Genomic DNA, 22,540 nt, shown 5'->3' on the forward strand with positions numbered 1-22,540 from the left:
CTAAAGTGTTGCTTCTTTATATGGAATTTTATCATTTACATATAATTCTAAAAAAGTAACAAAAAAGCAGACTCCACTGTTGACTCCTAGTATGTTCTGTGGAAAGTGTGTGAATGTACCAATAACCTGAATCAATCCTAACTATCACCACAAGACGGTTTCCATTTGACATGAAAGAAGTAGCTAAAAGGTCAAGTTTCAGTCTTTTGTACTGGACCTTCTTTGTCGTTGTGAGTGTTGAGTCTAAAAAAGCTGATATCTCTTGTGTCAACGCTTTTGTGTGGGAACTTCGTCACTGTCAATCACTGTATCCTAAGCATGATGAATTACAGTAGACACTACAGTACACTTGCAACACACCCACAACATGTAATCTTCCAAACAGTGTAAAGACTTCAAAGAAAAACTTTTCTGCCCTCTCCTGACATATTTAGATAAGATATGTTGAGACTTTCCAAAGACCCAACATGAAAAACTAAATAAATAAAATAATGTTCATCAGAATTGTGTAATCTGCTGTTAATCTGCTCCCAAACTTGTCCACATCTGTATAGTCGGTGGGCAAAGACCAGCACCCTCTTTATACTGAAGCATCATTCTTTGTTAGATTGTTTTGTGTTTTCATGCAATAACATAGATTTTAGGACAACGTGCCACTGGGAGGTTAATCCTACGGATTATGTGGTATTTCCTGGCTTTCAAAGTTAACATGCAAGCATGAATGAGAAAGCAACCTGCAGACTTACAGCCAATATTATGTGGTTACCACTGGGGCACTCAACAAATCAAGTCAAATCCAGGTGCCTGAGTTTTATGCTTCTGGGGATGACTAACTAGTTTTATCATGAAAGCTGAAATGGGGTTCTGTGGAAAGGCTGTGAACCAATAGCCTCTTTTCTTTTGTAGATAGCTTTTTGAACAGTTTCAGTTTGAAGAAATAAAGTTTAATTCCAACCGGGTTGTTGAGCTAACGGCTAGTCTGAGCATGGTCAAAAACAAAAAGCAATGCTGCCGTTTTACAATAATTCCATTATCAAAAATTTCCCTGTGGTTCATGGAAACACTGTTTTATAAGCATTTGAATGCTTGTCAGTTTTGTAATAAATGCCTATTATCTCAGAAATATTAGGATATTCCTTCTTGAAGTGTCTCAGGTTGCACCAGAAGTGCTACAGCTAGTTGGTATTAGTGCTTGCAAATAAGCACAGATTATTTCGTAAATAACCACGTTATGGCAAAATGACAACAATGCAAAGGTTTATGAGATTAAGCTCATGTCATGATGGGTGGAGAAGGAGGCAAACCCAGAGCGCAGACCCATTTTCAAAAAGGAAAACTAATTTATTAAAATAAAAGAATCAAAAACAAAGGCTGGCGTGGCAGCAAAACCAAACATAACAAAATCCAAAACTGAGCTCAAGACGAGAGGGACAACAGACCAGCGAGTAAGTGGAGGAGATGACCGGGTTTTAAAGACAGGAGATAATTAGGGGAAGTGGGCACAGGTGAGATGATTACAAAACTTAGGGCAGGTGTAGATGGGTGTGGCAGATTTTACAGGCGGCTAACCGAACCATAAAGAAGAAAGGAGGTAAGGTTTGTAGGAAAACTGTTCCATGGTGGACAAAGGAATGTGATAAAGTAATTAAAAGTAGAAATAAAGCTTTTAAAGTGTTAAAAAAGAATCACAGTCCTCGGAGTCTTATTGAATATAAAAGATGTCAAGCTATGGTGAGAAGAACTATAAAAAATGCAAAAAGGGATTGTTGGAGATATTTTTGTAATTCGATAGGAAGAGAGACAGAGATTAGTAAAGTATGGACAATGATAAGAAGAATGAATGGAATTAAGAGAGAGTATGGTTATCCAATAATAAGTGATGGTTTAAGTACTGCAGTTAAAGATGAAGAAAAGGCAGATTTAATGGCTAAAACATTTATTAAAATACACAGTTCTGATAATATTTCGTCAGAAGGGAAAAAGGAAAGGGAAATAACAATGTTAGAGAACAGAGAGATGTTGGAACAGGTAGAAAATGATAATGATTTATTGAATATACCATTTACAAAATCTGAGTTAAATCAAGCTCTGCAGAAGTGTAGGGTAACAGCTCCAGGGAAAGATCAGATTTGTTATTTAATGGTGAAACATCTTAGTGAATCATCAAAAGATATTTTATTGGAATTATATAATAAAGTTTGGGAGAATGGCAAATTACCGCAAAGTTGGAAAGAAGCAGTAATAGTTCCAATACGTAAGCCAGGTAAAGATGATACAAAACCAGAACATTATAGACCAATTGCGCTAACATCTAATATTTGTAAAATAATGGAGAGAATGATTAATGAAAGGTTGATATATTATATAGAATCAAAAAGATATATGTCACAATATCAAAGTGGTTTTAGGAGAGGTAGAAACACTATGGATGCAGTTTTAAGTTTAGAATTTGAAATCAGAAAGGCTCAAATTAATAAAGAAAGTATTGTAGCAGTGTTTTTTGATATTGAGAAGGCGTATGATATGATGTGGAAAGAAGGGTTATTAATTAAAATTAGAAATATAGGAATTGCAGGAAGAATGTACAGATGGATTAAAGATTTTTTAACTAATAGACAAATACAAGTAAGGATAGGAAGTCAGTATTCTGAGAAATATGATATTGAAAATGGTACTCCGCAAGGGAGTATAGTGAGTCCTTTATTATTTTCAATATTGATAAATGATGTGTTTCAAAATGTAGGTAATGGGATGGGTTTTTCGCTTTTTGCTGATGATGGAGCGATGTGGAAGAGGGGAAGAAATTTAGAATTTATTATTAGAAAGGTGCAAGAAGAGATTGTTAGAGTTGAAAAGTGGTCATATAAGTGGGGATTTAAATTTTCAATAGATAAGACGAAGACAATGGTTTTTACAAGGAGAAAAATTTGTGATGGTATTAAATTAAAATTATATAATCAAGAAATAGAACAAGTAAAGCAATTTAAGTTTCTTGGGGTCTGGTTAGACGAAAGGATTACATGGAAGACACATGTCCAAAAAGTTGTAGACAAGTGCAAGAAGGTGTTAAATATTATGAGGTGTTTGGTTGGAAGTGAATGGGGGGCAGATAGGAAAGCACTTAAAACTATATACACAGGGTTAATTCGATCAATATTGGATTATGGAAGTATTGTTTATAATTCAGCTGCAGACACTACTTTAAAAAAGTTAGATTGTATACAATATCAAGCATTGAGATTATGTACAGGGGCAATTAGATCTACCCCAACAGCATCATTATTGGTAGAAATGGGAGAAATGCCACTCAAAATTAGAAGAGAACAATTAACATTAAATTATTGGGCTAATTTAAAAGGTCATAGAGAGGATCATCCAACTCAAGAAACAATTAAACCTTGTTGGGAAAAAGAATCAAAAGATATTAAAAGTTTTGGTTGGATCGTAAATCAGAAATCAAAAGAACTCAAAATAGATCAAATAAATATAAGCCAAACAGTTCCTTTACCAGTAATACAACCTTGGATACTTCCAGAGGCCATAGTAGATTTTACTTTGTTGAAAAGGAAAAATAAGGGCAAGGAATTTGTTTTGAATTCATATACAGTGCAGAATTATATAAATGAATATTACAGCTATGTTAAAGTTTATACAGATGCTTCTAAAAATACAGTAAATAGGATTGGGGTAGCTTTTATTGTGCCAGAATTTAATATTAGAATCAAGAAAAGAATAAGTGATGGATTGTCAGTATACACAGGGGAAATGATTGCAATATTATTAGCCATCCAGTGGATAGAGGAAGTAAGACCATTGAGAACAATAATTTGTTCTGATTCCAGTTCATCGTTAGTTAGTTTAAAATACAGACATTCAGGAAGCAGACCAGATATTTTATTAGAAATACAACAAATATTATATAGAATTCATAGGATGGGTTTAATGATTAATTTTTTATGGGTTCCAGCTCATTATGGTGTGGAGGGGAATGAAATAGCAGATAGAGCGGCAAAGGAGGCTGTTAGAAATTCAGCAGTGGATTTAGCTGTTAAATTTAGTAGAGCAGAAATTAAAATGATAATTAAAAAGAAAATGAAAGACATATGGCAAATGCAATGGGAGAAAGAAAGAAAGGGACGTTGGTTTTATAAAATACAAAGGAAGACTGGAGAAATGAGAAGTGCGGGGAGGACGAGGAGAGAAGAAACAATCATTTCTCGTATTAGATTTGGGCATACTGGGTTAAATAGCACTCTTTTTATTTTAGGGAAACATTGCAGTGGTGAATGTGATTATTGTGGAGAGGAGGAAACAATAGAACATGTGATGTTATTTTGTCAAAAATATGAGGGGGAAAGACGACAATTGGTCCAACAATTAAATAGAAATAAAGTTAAATTAGATATAGTTGATTTATTTAGAAATAATTCGGAAAATAAAAATTTTCAAATAATATTTCGTTATCTTAAATTAACACAATTATTTAATAGAATTTAGTTTTGAGCGTCATTCTGGTCCACACTCCATACCAGTAGGTGGCGGTAATGCACCAAATTCGTTGTTTGCCAACCGCCAATAAAAATTAAAAAAGAAGAAGAAGAAGAATGGGTGTGGCAGAGATAGATTGAGGAGAAGTGAACAGAAGCACAGGGAACAAGACAAAACGTGAAGACAGCAATAAACCCAAACCAAAAGAAACAGTAAAACTGAATCCTGACAGCTCAAAAGAACAGCTATGAAATTTTGGATATTGGTGGAGTTTTAAGACAACAGCAATCCACTTAGTCTTGACCCCACTTGAATTAGCCGGTAACTTGTCAATCCTGTGAAAACTATTGTTTATTTCTCCAAACTGAGGTACTTCAAAGAGCTATCTGCAACAGGTAAGATATTTATTGCTCAAGACATTTGCACAAGACCCCACTTCAAAAGATCTGAACTATCACTTTAATATTTTTCAGGTAATAATTGAACAATTTAACTCATTTTTAGTGCAAATCTTGACATAGTTTCAAAAAATTCTCTTAAATTTTTGCTAGTAAAAATGTCAACACATATTGTAACAAAAGAACTTTATAAGAGTATGTATAGAGTTTCTTGCTGTGATGTTTGTTTTTTTCTGGTTTTTCTTTCTCTGCTTTTCATGGTTTTGTATCCTTGTTTCTGTGAAGATCAGCTTGATTTCATTTGATTGGTTTTGCTTTTATTTTCTGGTTTTATTACAGCCCACAGTTTGTTTCAGTGAGTGCTGCCCTCTGCTCTTACCTCACACCTGGTCCTAATTTGCTAATTAGCCTACTTCACCTGCACTTCACTCAATATTTTCCCTCAATGCAAATACTGGTGGCTGTGTAAATGCTTCACAGTATTCCTATTTTGTTTTTTTTGTTGCGGCTGTATGTTCTTTTCATACATTTTTGTAAGATAACTAATTCTGCATATTTTGTTATTTTAATCATTTATAGATCAAAAAGTTCAGCTTATTCAAGAGATGCGTGCTGTGCCTATAACTTTATTTATTTTATTAATAGAAATGCATTGGAATCTCCTTAATTCCTTGAAAAATATTCTCTTTGAAATCTGCTTTAGCATACTTGCTCTAATGTTGTCTTCTTATGCTAGCTTTAAACAATTCAGGTTCAGCTTCTTTAGCAAATTACAGCAGTCATTTAGCACTCAGCAGAGTGAATTTCCCAAATTTTCTTTTAGTTTTGTCTTATATTCTTCTGGAGATCATTATTTGGGCAGATTAACTTACCTGTTTGTCCATACATGACATCTGCAAATGACAATACAGTTCATACACTCTTTGATTGGCCGTTTTGTGTTGAAAACACACTAATATTGGCTTTAGATAGAATTACTGTGAGAAAGTAGACACTTTAAAAATGTTTGTTTGTCCGACTCTGTTTCTGCCCTCAAAATGACATACTCTCCTGTTTGTCATTGGTCTTTTGTGGGTAATCTTACCTAACCCTAATTATATTTAACTAAATGCAGTTTTTAAAGCTTCAAAGAGTTTGTTTCAAAGACATATGTCAAACCTAACAACACCCATATGTGGCAAGTCATATCTTACTTTTCTTTTGTAAACTTCTGTCATACACTTACTTTATCATGCTCTCCTAGGTGCAGGAGACAGACTGCCTTGACAATGGATGACCTCCATGAAAAACAAAATTTGTCGGAAAACGGTTTTTGAATGGAATACAAAAAAAAATTCACTTTTTTGCACGATTATTGTTTCCTATAAGCAGCTCGTGCTTTGATGGGGGAAGTGTGTGAAAGGGGTAAAGATTGAGTCTAAATGAAGGGGAGGAAAGTTGAAGGAAAGATGACCACAGTGGTGAATGAAGGAGAACTATGAGTGACAGCTTGTTGACTTTTACTAGATGCTGAGAACCCAGCGGGGTAAATTGGATTCCCTCATAAAGTCCCCTGTGTGGTGCTTCTCAAGGGTCAGCAAGGGTCCCATCTGACGTTTGACCTGCTTATTCCCCGTTTACCACCTCTCATGTCAGCACCACTGACCACATGTGAACTTCGGTTCAAAAATCTGAACTTGAGTTAATTTGTGAACTTCGCTCTGGAATAGGTGTTCAAACTTACTTGCTCTGTTATATTACCAATATCTGGGTAATTAGTCGTAAATGTGATCTCTTTTAAAGGATGAAATCAACAAAACCATTTTTGTCATTACAGAATGTTTCAACAGGAATGATTTATTGCCAAATTTCAGCTGTAATTACAAACAACATAACAAGATTGTACCACTGATTTCCAATTTCCCTTATAAGTTAATTTGATTGAACACATTGTGCAATTTACACAGCAATTTGTGGGAACTGTAGTGTGTTTTCTAGTGTTTCATCAGGTCTTTTGTTTAGTTTCAACCTGTCTTGATATCCATCTGTTTCTGTTGAAACTAATTAAATTTCTTTGGTAAACTGTAGACTCCTGAGAACCGTAGAAAGACTGAACCTGCAACACTAGAAGTCAAGAAATTGACTCAGCAAACCATGTGGGAAAATAGTCAGCACTTTGTAAATTGAAAGACTTATTCCCTGCCAATCCCTTTGCATGCTGACCATGACATTTCCTAATCTACACAAATGTTCTGATAGTTTTTAGAAGTCTGTGAAAATTTGCTGTTTAAAAAAAACTGTACTTTAACTTATTTAAATTAAAATAAGGAAAAACCAACGTCTACTGTTTAACTTTCCACTACTGGATTATTATACCGTATGAAGATGTCAATATCCAGAAATGATTAGCTATTAAAATTGTGCAACTAACATTGTAAATATGATCAATGGTATCTAAGACAGGGTGGCACGGTGGTGCAGTGGTTAGAGCTGTCGCTTCCCAGCAAGAAGGTTGCAGGATTGCTTCCCAACCTGGGGCCTTTCTGGGTGGAGTTTGCATGTTCTCCCTGTGCACACGTGGGTTTACTCCGGGTTTTCCAGATTCCTCCCAAAGACCAAAAACATGCATGTTAGGTTTATTGGCAACTCTAAAATTGTCCCTCTGTGTGAGTTAGAGCCTGAATGGTTATTTGTCTCGATGTAGCCATGTGATGGACTTGGGGCATGTCCTGAGTGTCCCCCACCTTTTCCACAGTGACTGCTGGAGACAGGCACCAGTCCCCTGTGACCCAGAAAGGAGGAGTGGGTAAAGAAAATGGATGGATGATATCTAAGACATGCTGTTTCCATCAGTCTGCCTTCTGAATTATTAGATCATATGTTGACCAGAGGGCTTCCCATTGATATCTTGTTTTACTGTCAGCCCATGACTGCTTCATTTAGTCTGGAAACTTGTAATTATTCTTGTCCTGCAAAGATATAAACTGGTTCTGAGTGGGTGTATTGCTTTTCTGAATCTGTCTCCTAAAAAAAAAATAACAACAAAATTTGCATCTTATCAGTTAAGAAATCTTTCTAATCCCCCACTGTGCAATTTTTTGTTGTTGTTTATTTTCTGATAATGTAACAAAAGGGAAACATTACTACAGTCCCAAAGTTGTTTATAACATCCATCCATCCATTTTCTTTACCTGCTTCTCCTTTCTGAATCACGGGGAGCTGGTGCCTATCTCCAGCAGTCACTGTGCGAGAGGCAGGGGGCGCCCTGGACAGGTCATTGGAGAAACAGAACTCATTTATTTTCATTGTCAAAAAATGTTGGCATTTTCCTCTTTTGTTTAAGCAAGTCTTCTTCTTTTGCTTTTGGCTGTATCTTTTCAGGGGTTTGCCATAGAGAGCCATCCTCCTCCATCTAACTCTGTCTTCTGCGTCCTCAGACCAACTACCTTCATGTCCTCTCTAACTGCATCCATATATCTCCTCTGTCTTTTTTCTGGCAGCTGCATCTCAAACATTCTTCTACCAATATACTAAATGTCCTTTTTGTTTAAGAAAATAAGGTGTTTAAGTTATATTGTGGAACAATTTTAACCTCACCAGTAGAAACCCAATTTGGTATTAAAGAAGTTTAAATCATTTCACAGTTTAGATCAATGGTTCTCAAGCTCCCAGCCCACAAAATAACCATAGAAAAGACTTTTGACCCTATTTTTGGTTGAAGTATGCAAGCTTTTCAATTTGGCTAATTAAATATGGGCATAATGACAAAAACAATTATTAAACTTTTTTATTTTTCTTAATTGCACGGTTTTATCTGTCCAATATAGCAAAAAAATATATTATTTTTTAATTAAGTTTTGTTTTTGGAAATCATCTCGAGACTGCAAACATTTCAATTGTTTGTGCTTTGTCCTATGGCTAAAAGTTTTCATTCATTCTCTTCTTTCTTAAAGTGTGTAAACAATGATAAGTTACATTTAATAAAATTTAAACCTCATTCCCAATTTTCAAGCCATTTATAATGTTCCAGTTACATCTACTTTTCTGAGTATTTCCAATCAACTTAAAATCCTTTTAGCTAATTTGCTGGCATACGCTAATCAAGTTTACCCCAGGAATAAGGCCAGAGGCCGATGGAGTAAGTGATGGACTGGATGCGGGATAATAACAACCAGTCTGCTTTTCTTTTCCAGTGCGTTACCATATTTCATAACTCTACCACTCCACCAGCACGGTGCCCCCTTCAACAGTGACCATCGGCTGTTTATCGACTGGCTCCGCTTCCTGTTTGTGGTACTAAGAGGCTGAAATTAGATCTGAATTGGCGAAGATTTGAGATAAATTGGGCAGCAGATCAGTCCTAACTTAATTTGTTCTTGGTTTGTAGGGAAGGAGGGTAGCTCTTTATGATGTAGCAGACTGAAACAACATGGATAAAACTGCACGTAATGAGTTCATGTATTGCGATGAGACAGCAGAGCAATTGTCGATGCAAAACTCACTAGCCAAACCTATATTTACAGCGGCTTTATGCTGTCCTCAGCTGTTGTTCCCTCAGGTCAGCCCAAATGGTTTTGCACAGGGGTAATCAACCACTCCCATTACAACTCCCAGGGGAGAGGGGTTTGCTCCTCAGCTTCTTTGTATAGTTTGGAGTTGGGGTATGGATCTTACTCTTTTCAACCTCCCACTTTGATCTAACTCCAATCCCTGACAGCTGATACTGTAGCTGAACCTGACACTCGGTGTACCGCCTCTGTAGAAATCTGGGAAGGGGAGTGTGGGATGGAGAAGATTGAGGCTGAATACCGAAGTATCTGGTGTTGTGTGTGTCAGACAGACACGGTGACCCTCTTGCTTAAACTCAACACAGAAGGTCATGACCCATAATGAGGGGAAGAAAGAGCCCTGAGGGTTAGCAAATTTATTGTTTTGGACTTTTTTTTTTTATTCTGACAAACGAGCACACACACAAACAGACACAGGCAATATTATCATTTGGCTATGCCCCATAAAAAGAAAAAGATGAGTATTTTGGAAGCATGTTTTATGAAATATTTGGACTTGACATTCTGATTTTTTGAATCTGTCTTTGATTTAAAAAAAAAGATTACATAATTTCAAATGTCCGAGTTTTCCTGCTTGCTTCTATTTCCGAAGTTAACTATAACCCAAACATGTACAGATGATATTTAAAGGTATTTACACTTTTGACAGTTGTATTTGTCTAAGAAGGATGAATAAGAATGAGTTGGGATGGTTTTCACTGTTCAGGTGGCACAGATAAAGTCCATATTCACAAACTATTACTACTGTCCAACTGGTATACAGCTGTCAGTAACATTAAACTCTGTTTTAATCTAAAAAAGTATTTTAAACGGTAACTTCCTGAAAATTTCTAGAGCTTTATGGGGATGTGTGCATTGTCCCATTTTCTTATGAAAGGAGTCTGTTGTTTTCAGCTTTTTTTAATGTGTTTGTTTTTTATGGTCTGGCTTTCTGCCAAATTTGAGAACTAGTCAGAGGAAGCCTTGCACTCTTGACTCACAAGGTCTTCAATCCAGTTTTGCAAGCATCAAAAACAGACAAGCTGCAACACATTCTGCCTCAGGTTGACATTACAACTCTTGTTGACCAAAAATGTCCCTGTCTGCCTTCATGAATTCTGAACATAATTGAGCAATACAGTGAAAAAAAAAGAAAACCGATTTGTAAACTGTGGTGTCATTTACCACAATATTGATTGACTTTCTTTAATTCAGATGTTGTTATTTTAAAAGTCTGGCTCATTTGAGTTGCACTTAAAAGCTACAGTGTACAAATAAAACACTAGAATTGAGTAGGACTGTTTATATGTGTATTTGCTTTTTTTTAATTTTTGTACTTTTGCACAACAGCATTCTCTATTCACAGAACAATATTAAAAAAATTCCTCAATGGGGTATCAACATCCTTAGTAGATAAAGAACACAGTGATGAAGGACCACAAGCTCTTTGTCTCATTTGGATGACTGAATAAATGTGGGAAAGCTCCGTATCTTAGTATAGAACAGTATTATCTGTTTGAAATCTGGTAATTTGCTCCAGCATGATTTATCCAGTGCAATAATACATCATTCCTTTATTTAGAGGCCATATCAAAGTGACATCACAACCATCACTCTGTACCTGCATTCATCACAGAGGCAACCTGCTGGAACTAAAACCCAGTCCTGTTTATTATAGGAGCTGCAGAACATCGGCTCTTGTCTCTCGCTATTCTGAAAATGGATCAGATTTCAGAGTACAGAATACTGGGACCAAAGGTTCAGGTTTTGGTATGTTCCCTCCAGAAAACAGCCCAAAGCAGATCACTCTGTACTGCTCAAGAAGGCTCAATTAGTCGCAATGCTCAAAAAATACACTTGTTTTTTTTTTCTTGCTGAGAGATCGTAGACTGATGAGACTCCTGTCAGAAGCTTCTCCCAGAGGGTAATTGGCTTTTAACACAGACTGAGAGTAGGGGGAGACAATGTTTTCTGGCTTGTTTAAGATAAGAAAAATTTGATGAGATTGCACATAATGTTATTTTATAAGGTTTGACCAAAATAGCTACAACTTCATTTCTCATCGTAAGACCATCATAGTCTAAAACTATGGCATGAAAGGTGGTGGACGGCATCCATTTCTTCGTTGAATTTTAGACCTTTACTTTAAAAGAATTAGATTTGATTGTTCTAAAACTTTCCCTCAGTTTCTGAGCGGTCTGTGGCCACAGATTTTAATTCTTCTTGTTTGTTAAAAATAGAAAAGATAGGAAAGTACAAGGCAGACATTTAGAGTTAGATAAATAGGAGGCAACCCTTTAATGACGATGCACTGACTTTTAAGAGGAGACAGCAGAGAGGAAAGACTGGAGGAGGAGTTGAGTAATAGGTCAGTGTGGAAGAAGGTGAAAAATGGCCCTATTAAAGGCCTAATAGAATTTCCTTTACTCAGAGGGAAACAAAATGGACTCACCCTGCTTCCCTCTCCGCCTCTTCATCCCCTTGTCCCTCCATTTGCTCATACTAAAGATATAATTTCATCACCCTTTACTTAACTGTGTGGGTCACAGGGAGAGCCTGACCGTGTGTTTCAGCAAACATGAGCAGGTGATAGGTGATGATTACAGGCAGAACAAAGTCAAAAACCGCAGCAGTTCATTTTTTTAGACTGACAGGTTGGAAGAGAATTTGTAACACAGTTCCTTTTGAATAGTGAAGTTCTGTGTGTGCATGTTTGTTTATCTGTACTTTTAGCAAAATATCTTATAAATAATTGAATAAACTTTCAGAAAGCGATCATTAAACATATATGTGCAACTCATTAACTATTAGAGTCAACCTAATTCAAGATGGCTGCCATTCAAAAACAACCTTAGCCAACACAAGAAAAGGCAATAACCCAGCCAATTAAACAGATACTGGGCTAAAAAGTGGTGTGGTAGTAGCAGAGAGTCATCCCCAACACATACTCAGAGTGTGACATTGTGATATTGCATGATATTGTGCATAACAATATTTTCAAGGTTTAACCAAAACCGCTACAACTTCAACTTTTCTCAAAATAAGACAATCTTAGTCTAAACCTCAGTCATGTAAAGCTTGGCTTTTAATTTGATGTTTTTTTGAAGAGTTGAAGTGGAGAATAAACTGACCTCTGTGGATGTGTTAGGAATATTCTATACCAAACATCACCTGCTCAGTCCTTTTATCCTTTATTTACAAAACAGAATAGGATTTGAAACTGACCCTCACATCCGCACCTATTTGTATCCATGAAAGACAAACCTCTGTTTTACCTCATTACCTTGTCAGACAGCAACCTTTGGGCTCAGCAGATCAGATACTTTTCCTGTACTGTCCCAAGCAAGAAACCTCTCCTTTCAAACACCACAGGTCTCCTGTTACTGTCCAACACAACCACAGACAGCACATGTTCCTTCATCTGAGATCCTCTGAAGACTTCTTACAGAAAAATTGTTCATCTTTAAAATCTACCAAGATCCTCATAGAGCAGCTATTTGCTGAGTTGCACGTACATGCAAAGATGCTTGTGACCTGTGACCTTGTAAAAGAACCCTGTGCACAGAACGAACAAGATGCATGTATGTGACAAGATGGGGTCAAACACTTGTGGCTCTTCAGGGTCTATAAGCAGGGTTGATCAGTCAAAGCGACTTTTCGTCTCTCTCTTTAACGTCTACTCAAAATCGAACTGGTCAGCCAAACTCAACGTGACTTATCCCCTTTCACCACCACATGCCACTTCGGCACACATGTTTCTCTTCCCGCGTCAAGCATTCCTCGCTAACGACTCGCTGGAGGTTAGCAGCAGTTAGACAGGCAATGTGTTTTCTATTTGTGCAAAAGGGGGCAGTTAGAGACTGATACTGGATACTGATGCTTTACACGCGGCTTCTGTCATTTCTGATCTGAACAAGCGGAGGCAGATTTAAAGACTGTTACATCAAATTTAATGGGATTTTAGTCTAATAAAACAGGCCTTCTATGTAAAGTTTTTGACAGTTTTGGTGCATTGTGTAATAATCTTCCAGTTAAAATGAATGCAAAATAATCATTAAAGAAATTGTATTTTCTGCAAAAATGCAGTGTGGATGCTGAGTGCTGAATTAATTTAATAAAATTTAATGAAGACTCTGAAATTAGGTTGTTAAAGTATAAAGAAGCAGAAGCTGAAAGTAGCAAATGCTAACTAAAAGGATCAAAAATCTAGGTAAAACAGCAAAACATTAGGTCAAAGCTATGTAGCAAAATGCTAGCTAAAAACTTCAAAAAGCAGAATGATAATGGAAAAGTAGCATAAGGAAGACAAAAATAAAGTGATTATGTTGAAACAGATTTTACAGTGAATATATGTATATATTTAAAAAAAAGTGATCTCAATTTATTTCTTTAGGGTAAATATTTGTAAATAAAGTTAAATGTTTCAAAAAATATAAAAATTAAAAGCAAAAAAAACAGTCAAGTCAAAGCGCACATCTCCTGAATGAGCTGAATGTTTTGATATACGATTGGCTAAGATACAAAGTATGCGAAATTTGTTAGATTGAAATAAATAAATAAAAGTACTGAAAATTAGGAAAACAATAGTGTGAATGTTGAATTGGCATTCACACAAGTAGTCAGAAATATATACATACATGATACATTTTTTTAAATTGTAAAAAATATATGTTCTAAGTAACCGTATTCCTAACATTTATTTTTTTGTACCAGTAATAGCCGAACAAATAAAAACACAATGTCACCTTACTGAATAAGTGGTCTACCAATATTTGCCCTTTTTAAAATTAATTTATATTGCATATTTAAAGTTAGTTCAATGTTTTGCACAATCTAAAAGAAGGATTTCCATATTTATGACCCATATAGCACTATGACCATAATGGACACAGAGCTTTTATGTCAGAGCTCAGATTTATTATTTATTTATTTCTCCTAAATGTTATTTTATGAAAATGATGCTAAACATTATCACATCTTTTTTTTTCGTCATGATATGTTTAAATTCTGTGTAAAAGCAAGAAAAGCAATTACAAAACACTTCCATGCTTTGCTAATCCATCATTGTATTTTGACACTTTTAACACTCCCACTGAGGAAAGTCCAGTGACAGAAAAATATGAAACCAGCATGTGCCATTTCATGGCCCATTAATTTCCCATATCACTCACCGGGCTGTGCTGACAGGCTATTATGATAGTGCTGTGTTACCAATAACAACATGAGATGCTGTGGTTTGTGCAATCAATTTAATGAAGCTAAAGAGGAGCTAGATCATCCTATTCTGTTCCTTTTGCCTCCACTTCACACCTCCCACACCACCTCTTCTACCTCCTTTTGGCTTGAGCTTCATGCCTCATGGTCTCCACACGTCTGAGGGCAAACCTTTTAAAATGTAAACCATTTCGCTGTAATAAATAATAATGATAATGTGTTTTTAGAAGTAAAGTCAAACACATATGGTCTGGGGGTGGAGTGTAATGTGGAACACATTTTATACCTTTTTGATCTATTAATAGTGATAAACATCTCACTACAATCCTCGGTTTTATTTTCCTCTTCTCTACAGAATTTCTTTCCAAGACACCGTTAAAAAGTCATAATGTTACTTTTTTTATGCGGGCTTTGTTACAAATTCTCACTTCAGGAAGGAATAACTATGTCAAAACAAATCCAAATCCAGCATCGTGTTAAGTAATACAGCCATGTAATCCTGCAGTGAGACATTTATGGTTTTGTTTCTTGTTTTGTTAAAGGAACAGTCTGGTCAGTTTTGAAGTGATGTTCTGTCAAATAGTTATAAATAATTACTACCTTATCAGCCTTGACATCAGTCACAGAGCATTGAGTATGGAGGAAAGTCTTCCACCAGGCTAGGATAATGGCCAGTCAAACAAAGGTTAGTTATTTGCCATTTTCAGCATAAGAAAACCACTTTTTTTTCTCAAAAATGGCACCCGGTGTGACAGAACACTATATTAGCCTAACAGGCCAAGTCTGGATGAAGACTTCTGCTGTTTTGTTCATTCTCTGTGCTCTGTAACAAATGTATTTACTATGAAAATATTTGGCTTCACAACAATGACATGATGAAATGATGATAGTTAACTGCATATTACTTTCCTAAACTTATTCCATCTGTAGAAGAATCTTTTACTTACTCCGTATCAGGATAAAACCATGATATAGAATTTAGCCCAAGTTAAATTAGCTTTATTGCTACATACTTGCTTTAAGACATGCAAGAAGTAGTGACTACATAAAATACTCTAAATAAAAGCTGACTCTACTAAAATAAATCTTGAATTGATTAGCCCTGTGATGGATGGGTGACCTGTCCAAGGTCACCGCAGCTCACCACAACACTGAACAGGAACAAGCAGGTAAAGAAAATGTATGAAAATATTTTTTTATAGTGTATTCACTCTTGTCTTGTTCATGATGAAGCCTGAGGCCAAAGTGCACATTTGTTTATGTAATGTGGATAAATACAGAGAAAAAGTCATGTGAACAACTTTATTTACTGCTTATCTGCTGTAGGAATGTCAGCAAAGTCACATTAAGTGGAGAACAGTAAATGTATTAGTATACATGGAACATTCAGTATTTCTGAGATCTGTACAATTCAGTCCAGGTATGCTGTCAGTCTTTTCACTATTAACTTTATTACCAGAGCTTTTTCTTAGATGTACACTGTAAAGAACTCCCTATTTCTCTAACCCACTCTTAACCCTAACCCTCTTCTTGCATAATTATACTTTGAACCTTAGGTGCAGTATTACTGCTTTCATCTTCAACTGGGTTTTCTGCATAAGAGGTCTAATTTAAGCATGTGCTGTTTAATATTTCTTCTGCAACAAGCGGAGGCCTTGCATCTTCTAAACTTAGCAAAATAGTAAAAAAAAAAAAATTGTGTTTGGTTGATTATTTCTTTGTTGTAACAATGCTTTTTGGCAATAAATCTTACATCGTTGGAAAGCCGTGAAAAACATGCCAAATCTGTGCCAACTCCAAACAGATTATTCTGCTACTGCCTGATTGACAGCACCAGTGAGCAACCAGTGGATAACTCATGTCTTCACAGTCTGGGACCAAACTCTGTCTGCCAAGATGACAATGCTCGCCCCCACAGAGCGGGGTTTCTCAGAGACTAACTCCATAACTTATGAATGAAAAGGATGGAATGGCCTACCTGCATTCCTGATCTTAACCCCTTTTGAACAACTGTGGGATCAGCTTGGGCATGCTGTTCATTCCAGAGTGACCAACACAACCAAATTGGCTTACTTGCGACAAATGCCGGTTGAAGAATGGGATGCCATCCCACAACTGTGTGTGACCAAGCTGGTGAGCAACATGGGGAGGTGGTGCCAGGCTGTTGTAGCTGTGTATGGCTCTTCCACATGCTACTGAGGCTCATGTTTGTTACATGAATAAATTGTTTAATTGCCGATATGTTTTGTTTCTTTATTCTTCAATTGCCCAATCCAACAAACAACACCAAACAATTCAATAGCAGAATAAGCTATGATGTTTTTCATGGGTTCAACCCTCATAATCAACTCCGCTGCTCAACCCACTAATTCATTTTCTTCACAAATGTGGCATCATTTAATAAACAGGATTTCCAAAGATATAACATTCATTGCCAAGAAGTTTCATTATAACAAAGAAATAATCAACCAAATACAGAATTCCTCACTTTTTGTGCTATGTTTAGAATAACTGATATCACTGATTATAATCATTAAACCAAATTACTTCTCTTAGGTAAAGAGAAGACAAAGGAGCCCCAAAGTGTGACAAGTGTCCTGTTTACTGTAAAAGTGAATAAATCAAAGGCTTTTTGTCAAGTTTAAACAGTTATTGTGGGTTTTTGTTTGTGTGTTTGTAAGCTTATCTTTTATAGTTAAACATTTAAAATTGATGCTGGTGCAATTTTTTTCTGACACTTGGGGCTAACAGTATTTTTTGAAACTATTACCCAAATTTTAACATGTTTTGTTTTGTCTTAAATGAATAATGGTAGTTTCTACAGCTAGTGATTTCACATATAAATACTGCTTAACTGGTATGGTGGTTACCTTTTACAAGTGACTTAAGCTGCAAAGATACAAAAATAAAAAATAGTGACTTTTTCAAAGATGCATAACAGGACATACAGATGTAGGTGGCAGGCAGTAAGGCTAGCATAAAATAAAAGAAGCATTTAGTCTGCTTTTACTCTGTTTTAAAATTACAGAATTATGGTGCTTTCGTGTTTGCAATGTTCACAAGAAAAGTTCATATCATTTCCCCATATCTAGTCAACAGCTTTATAACTGAAAATGTTTTGAAAGTCGAGACTTCTCATGTTGTGTGAGTTCACATATACTTCTTTGAAGTAAAATTTGAAGAATTTTACTTTAAGATACTAATAGTTTTTGCTGAACTTACAAACATTTAGCTTCATTAAAAAATAATCGTGTTGCACTCTGAGTTGAACCTTTGTCCTGGATTGTATATTCAAAAACGCTCAAATTTCCTTTTACTGTTTTTGTACCTAAAAGGATCAATAAAATTTTTGTTTAAAGTGGTTTCTGTGGAGAGGTTGTAGGTAGTCAGTATCATAGCTACAGTAGACAGCTGTCAGAATAATCTCAGTTTGGAGAAATGGTAAGAAATTCTCAGTGAGGAGCCAAGTTAATGGCTAGTCAGACTTTGACTAATTTTAAAAGTGGATTTCAACCTTTTAAAATGACTGAAACGTTAGAAATTTCACAACAATTCAAGCAAACTCTGTTGTGGGATTTAACATTCCTTTATGTTTGCATAGGAAATAACCATAAATGTTTATGTCAATAACTGTCTAAGGCAACATTGATTGTAAAACCTTGCAAAATAGCAATTGTATTAACTATAGTTTTTTTTATTTCTACAAATAGGCTCCAGTCTGACTAACTCTTAGCTTGAGTCCTTCATGAGAATTTCCTGATTCTCCAAACTGAGATTGTTTTGACTGTTGTCTGCTGCAGGTAAGATACTGACCACATATAGCTATTCCAAAGAATCCAGACTATCTCCTTAGAATAACTGAAATCACACTTTATCAAGTACGATGCATTTCTGCTAATAGTTTATGTAAAACTTCAGAATCTGCTTTATATTTGTCTTGAAAGTACATTTAATGTCACACAGCTTTAATGTAGCAGGCAGTGAATATTGACTTAATTGCCTCAAAGTGGCAGCCCCTTCACTTCCTTGTGTGTTTTGTTTGTTTTTACAATTAAGTAGGATATAGAGTAGAAAAGCCCTGTATATACTGTACAATGGTGCCTTCAAGACTTTAACTAAAGTAAAATCTAAAAAAGGCAAATTATTTACAAGTAAATAAAATCATTGAAGAAGACATTTACATAAAGCTACAAAAACAAATGTACAACATATTCACCTGAAACAATTCCCAGGCACTTGTGACGCAAAATAAAAAATGATTATACATTTAAGTGCTACATTCTTCAACAGAAATGTAATACCACATAGAACTGTTTTTAGGAGTTAAATTACAACAGCCTTTAGAGAGTAGTAGGAATACCTTCATGTAAAGTAACACTAAAGCATGACTGTCTGTGCTTATTGTAACAGCAAAAGTCTGAGTGTGTTTTAACACAGTTAATCTCACTGTTTCATCCTTCAAATAGTTTCCCTCTTACAATTAGCGAGCAAAAGAAGTAGGTCCATGTTATTCTCGGTTAAGAACATAATCTTAGGAAAGAATATTTTTACACAGATTCAATTCAAATAGGCACAAAACAATACAATGTCAAAGCGCTTTCTGCATGCTTGTATCTAAAACGGACAGTTAGTGGACGTTTCTTTGTTCAAAACGGCTTTACCTTGTCAGAACTCAAAATCTTTAACTATTTTTCTGACTTTCCTTTAATCCAGATATCATTGTTTCAAACAAGGAAGAAACAAAACGTCTTTTCCCTTTTTATCCCCCCCCCCTTGTGTTAAGGCCTCCGTTACACTGGATGGTGATAAGGTCATGGAAACAACCTACTGCAGGTGTGGTACTCATAGCGGTAGCATCATGCTAATGTGGAAGGACTTTCTAGCATGTATGTGCATTCAGTCTGAGAGATCCATGCCAGGGTGTGGTGAGGGTGCAGGAGAGCTGAGGTTTTCTGCCAATCCAGCCACGCTCATGTAGGTCACAGAGGACAGACATGGGTGAAGTGGGTCTTAGTTTCTGTCTCTGATTTATCTGCCAGAAGGATTGTCATGGCAGAAATCACTGCTTTGGATGAACATGCTTCTTTTTAACAGTTATAGATGGTGCAAATGTCTCCAGAATTGACTGTAATATTCCTGATACCCTGAGAAGTTAAGGAAAAATGTTTAACAAAAACTGGTCAATTCTAGGCTTTTGTTTTGTGTCCTGAATGTTTTGTGTGTGAGATTTGTAAGAGTTTTTGGATTGTCCATGCATGCTGTTGCCTATGATGGCAGCCTATCACCATCTAAATGCAAATGGCATACTTTTGACATACTTAGTAACAGAGTTATATCAAATAGCTACAGATAAAAACAGTATATGGTCCCCTTGTGAGAATGCTCAGTGACAGGATTCGAAGTGTTTTGTTCCCTCATTAATGACCAAGAATGCAAAAAGTACACATGAGCTTTGTTCTGGTGTGTTAAGCTACAGCACATGCATGCAGGGCTACAGACTGTAAGAGTGTATGCCAAGTAAATCTATGTCTATGATTTGTTTCTCTACATTCTCACTATGTATATACAAGATATAGGATTGTCCTGGGGTTTCACTTATGCACTAAAAAGTTCACCTATGCTTCAAGGGTTCCTACCCTTTTCTGGGTACGTATGAAGGAGTCTGTGTGTGAGCTGTGTCATGCAGCTACAATGGAGTCATGTTGCCTTGACCCACACACCTCCAGGTCGGCAATGAGCAGCCACTGCTCACGATGAAGATGAGATGAGGTCCACATGCACTGCTGCTCCCCTCATCTAACACAAATTTGAAAATAAGAGAAGACAAATGGCCTTCTGTGGATTTTGTGGGAGGGAAGAGGTGCTTCCTCAGAGTGTCATGTTTGCACAGATCCAGGTCCTCCGAGGTATGCAGGCCTCATTCGGGAGCAGTTATAGACACAAGCCATTCGTCAAGCTAAATTTAAAACATTTAACGTGGCACGTAAATAATGTCAGTCGACAGGTCCGGTTTAAAAATGTTTCCTCGTCTTTGGTAACACAGAATAAGGGCAATAACACAGTATTATGATGGCAAAGGCCACAGATAATAACAATGTTTCAGAATGAAGCCAACAATAAAAAAAAATGTCAAACTGGATGTTTTATATTGTAAAAAGGCAGTGATGGAAATGGAATGATTCACATAAGGTTAAGTTAATAATCTCATGGGTTGCAAGTTATGTGGATTTTAAAATGTTAGAATGAACTTCTGTAACACATGATAGTTTTATCTAAAGGGTATGTTTTACCTCAGTTTCTTTTTTGTTTGAAATTTAATATTCTTAAAGTGTGTTTATTTTTTACATCTTTCCCTTGATTACTTTAATTTGTAAACTAGTGGCTTCATGAGAAGATGGCATTAAGCAGTTGCAGCATAAAACGTGGAATATGCCATGTAAGACTTTTTTTCAATAAGCAGGCTAGGGTGTTAAGTTTTGGCTCACAGTAAAACTAAAAGTTAAACTACAGAAGTTGCAGTGGGTTTTGTGGCGCTCGGGCTGAGCACCAGACTCTGGGCGACGTCGTCTCGGTTGATCTTACGCAGCGCCGTGCACAGCGTGTCAATGCTGGCGCAGTCCTTGCTCGCCCAGTCGGACAGCAGTGCTCGGACAGGATGCTCGTCCTGCTGGAAGGAGGCAATCCGCTCCTCCTCATACCCCAAGAGGCCCGCCAGGTTGCACCAGTCGCTGTCCTGAATGTGGTTGGAGTCGTCGCCTTTGTTGCCTCTGAAAAGCAGCTTCTCCACTTTCTCTCTAGTGTGAAGAGGAAGGAGCAAACAGGGCTCTTCATCGATGGTCACGACTGTGGAGGAAAATTAAGATGGTCACTTTCTATTCAAATCTTAAGGTTCAGTTTTATTTATGTTTAGATAGGTGTTCCATTGAACATATTATTTTTTTATCGCCTGCAGCCAGGGCAAAAATGAGGTGGGCAAAAATACTTTTGTGTGTGTGTGTGTTTGTTTGTCTGTATTGTCAGTAAAATATCTCATAAACCACTGAATAAATTACAGTAAAACTCTCAAAGTAATCACTGAAGGCACATGTACAACTAATTTACTTTTGGAGTCTACCAGATTCAAGATGGCCACCACAGACAACTAACCTTGGAAAACACAAAAATGACTTTTACCAACAGGACAGTGATTCCAAACAAAGAGCCACAGATTCTGAGATAGCATTACTTAATCATCTTTATAATATATTTGATACACTTCAAAAGAGCGGAGCAGAAAATCCCCCGAAAAGGAATCAAAAGACTAGAAACAGTGTTTGCCTTCTGTTGAGGGAGTGTTACTGAGGAGCATGAGCATGCAGGACACCCAGATTTGTGCTTCAGCCCTTTTTATCATTTGTTATTTTTAAAAGTGTAACATTTGAAAGTAAAAAATAAATCCTAAAAGCTTTTCATCCTAATTTTTGTAGCTCGCCTGATGTCTTGAATTACATGAAACCTAAAAGGCAATTTTAAGCTCACGCAATGCGCTTTAATGATTTTTATTTTGCTTCCTGATCATTTTATTTGTAACTTTTTTATTATTTGAAAGAGTGCACTACCAGTAGATGTTTCAACATCCCTTACTTTTTGCATTGTACTTTGTTTAATTGGCAGACATGGTTTTAAAAAGCCTTAAAATCCCTCTGAAACTGGTTTGATGGGAAGTTATGTAAAACCAGCTGGAACACACACTGCCAAAAAGAAAAATACACACACACACACACACACACACACACACACAGTCAGTTTAGTAATTTTTGTTACTTAATTTGCCGCAGCATGTTTGAAAGGTTACGGCTAAGGTGGAGTCAGTGAACCACTCAGATGGTTCATTCTTGGGGAGATTTTTTTTTCTTTTGACTGATGTGGTGGGAC

General features: G+C 36.3%; 1 protein-coding gene and 1 long non-coding RNA gene across 2 annotated transcripts in view; one reads left to right on the top strand and one right to left on the bottom strand.

Moving 5' to 3' along the window:
• Positions 1–4,646: 4,646 nt before the first annotated feature.
• The window catches only part of LOC119617877, a 51,492-nt gene continuing 33,598 nt past the window's right edge, over positions 4,647–22,540 (top strand). The window contains exon 1 of the long non-coding RNA XR_005234322.1: positions 4,647–4,883. This is a non-coding gene — a long non-coding RNA (uncharacterized LOC119617877). The remainder of the gene's footprint in view (positions 4,884–22,540) is intronic.
• The window catches only part of ngfrb (nerve growth factor receptor b), a 32,102-nt gene continuing 25,476 nt past the window's right edge, over positions 15,915–22,540 (bottom strand). The window contains exon 6 of the mRNA XM_017438810.3: positions 15,915–21,469. Within this exon, the coding sequence (XP_017294299.1) occupies positions 21,126–21,469 (344 nt within the window). The 3' untranslated portion in view covers positions 15,915–21,125. The remainder of the gene's footprint in view (positions 21,470–22,540) is intronic.

This window comes from Kryptolebias marmoratus, linkage group LG17 (assembly GCF_001649575.2).
Source record: "Kryptolebias marmoratus isolate JLee-2015 linkage group LG17, ASM164957v2, whole genome shotgun sequence".
In the NCBI taxonomy this organism is placed as follows: domain Eukaryota; kingdom Metazoa; phylum Chordata; class Actinopteri; order Cyprinodontiformes; family Rivulidae; genus Kryptolebias; species Kryptolebias marmoratus.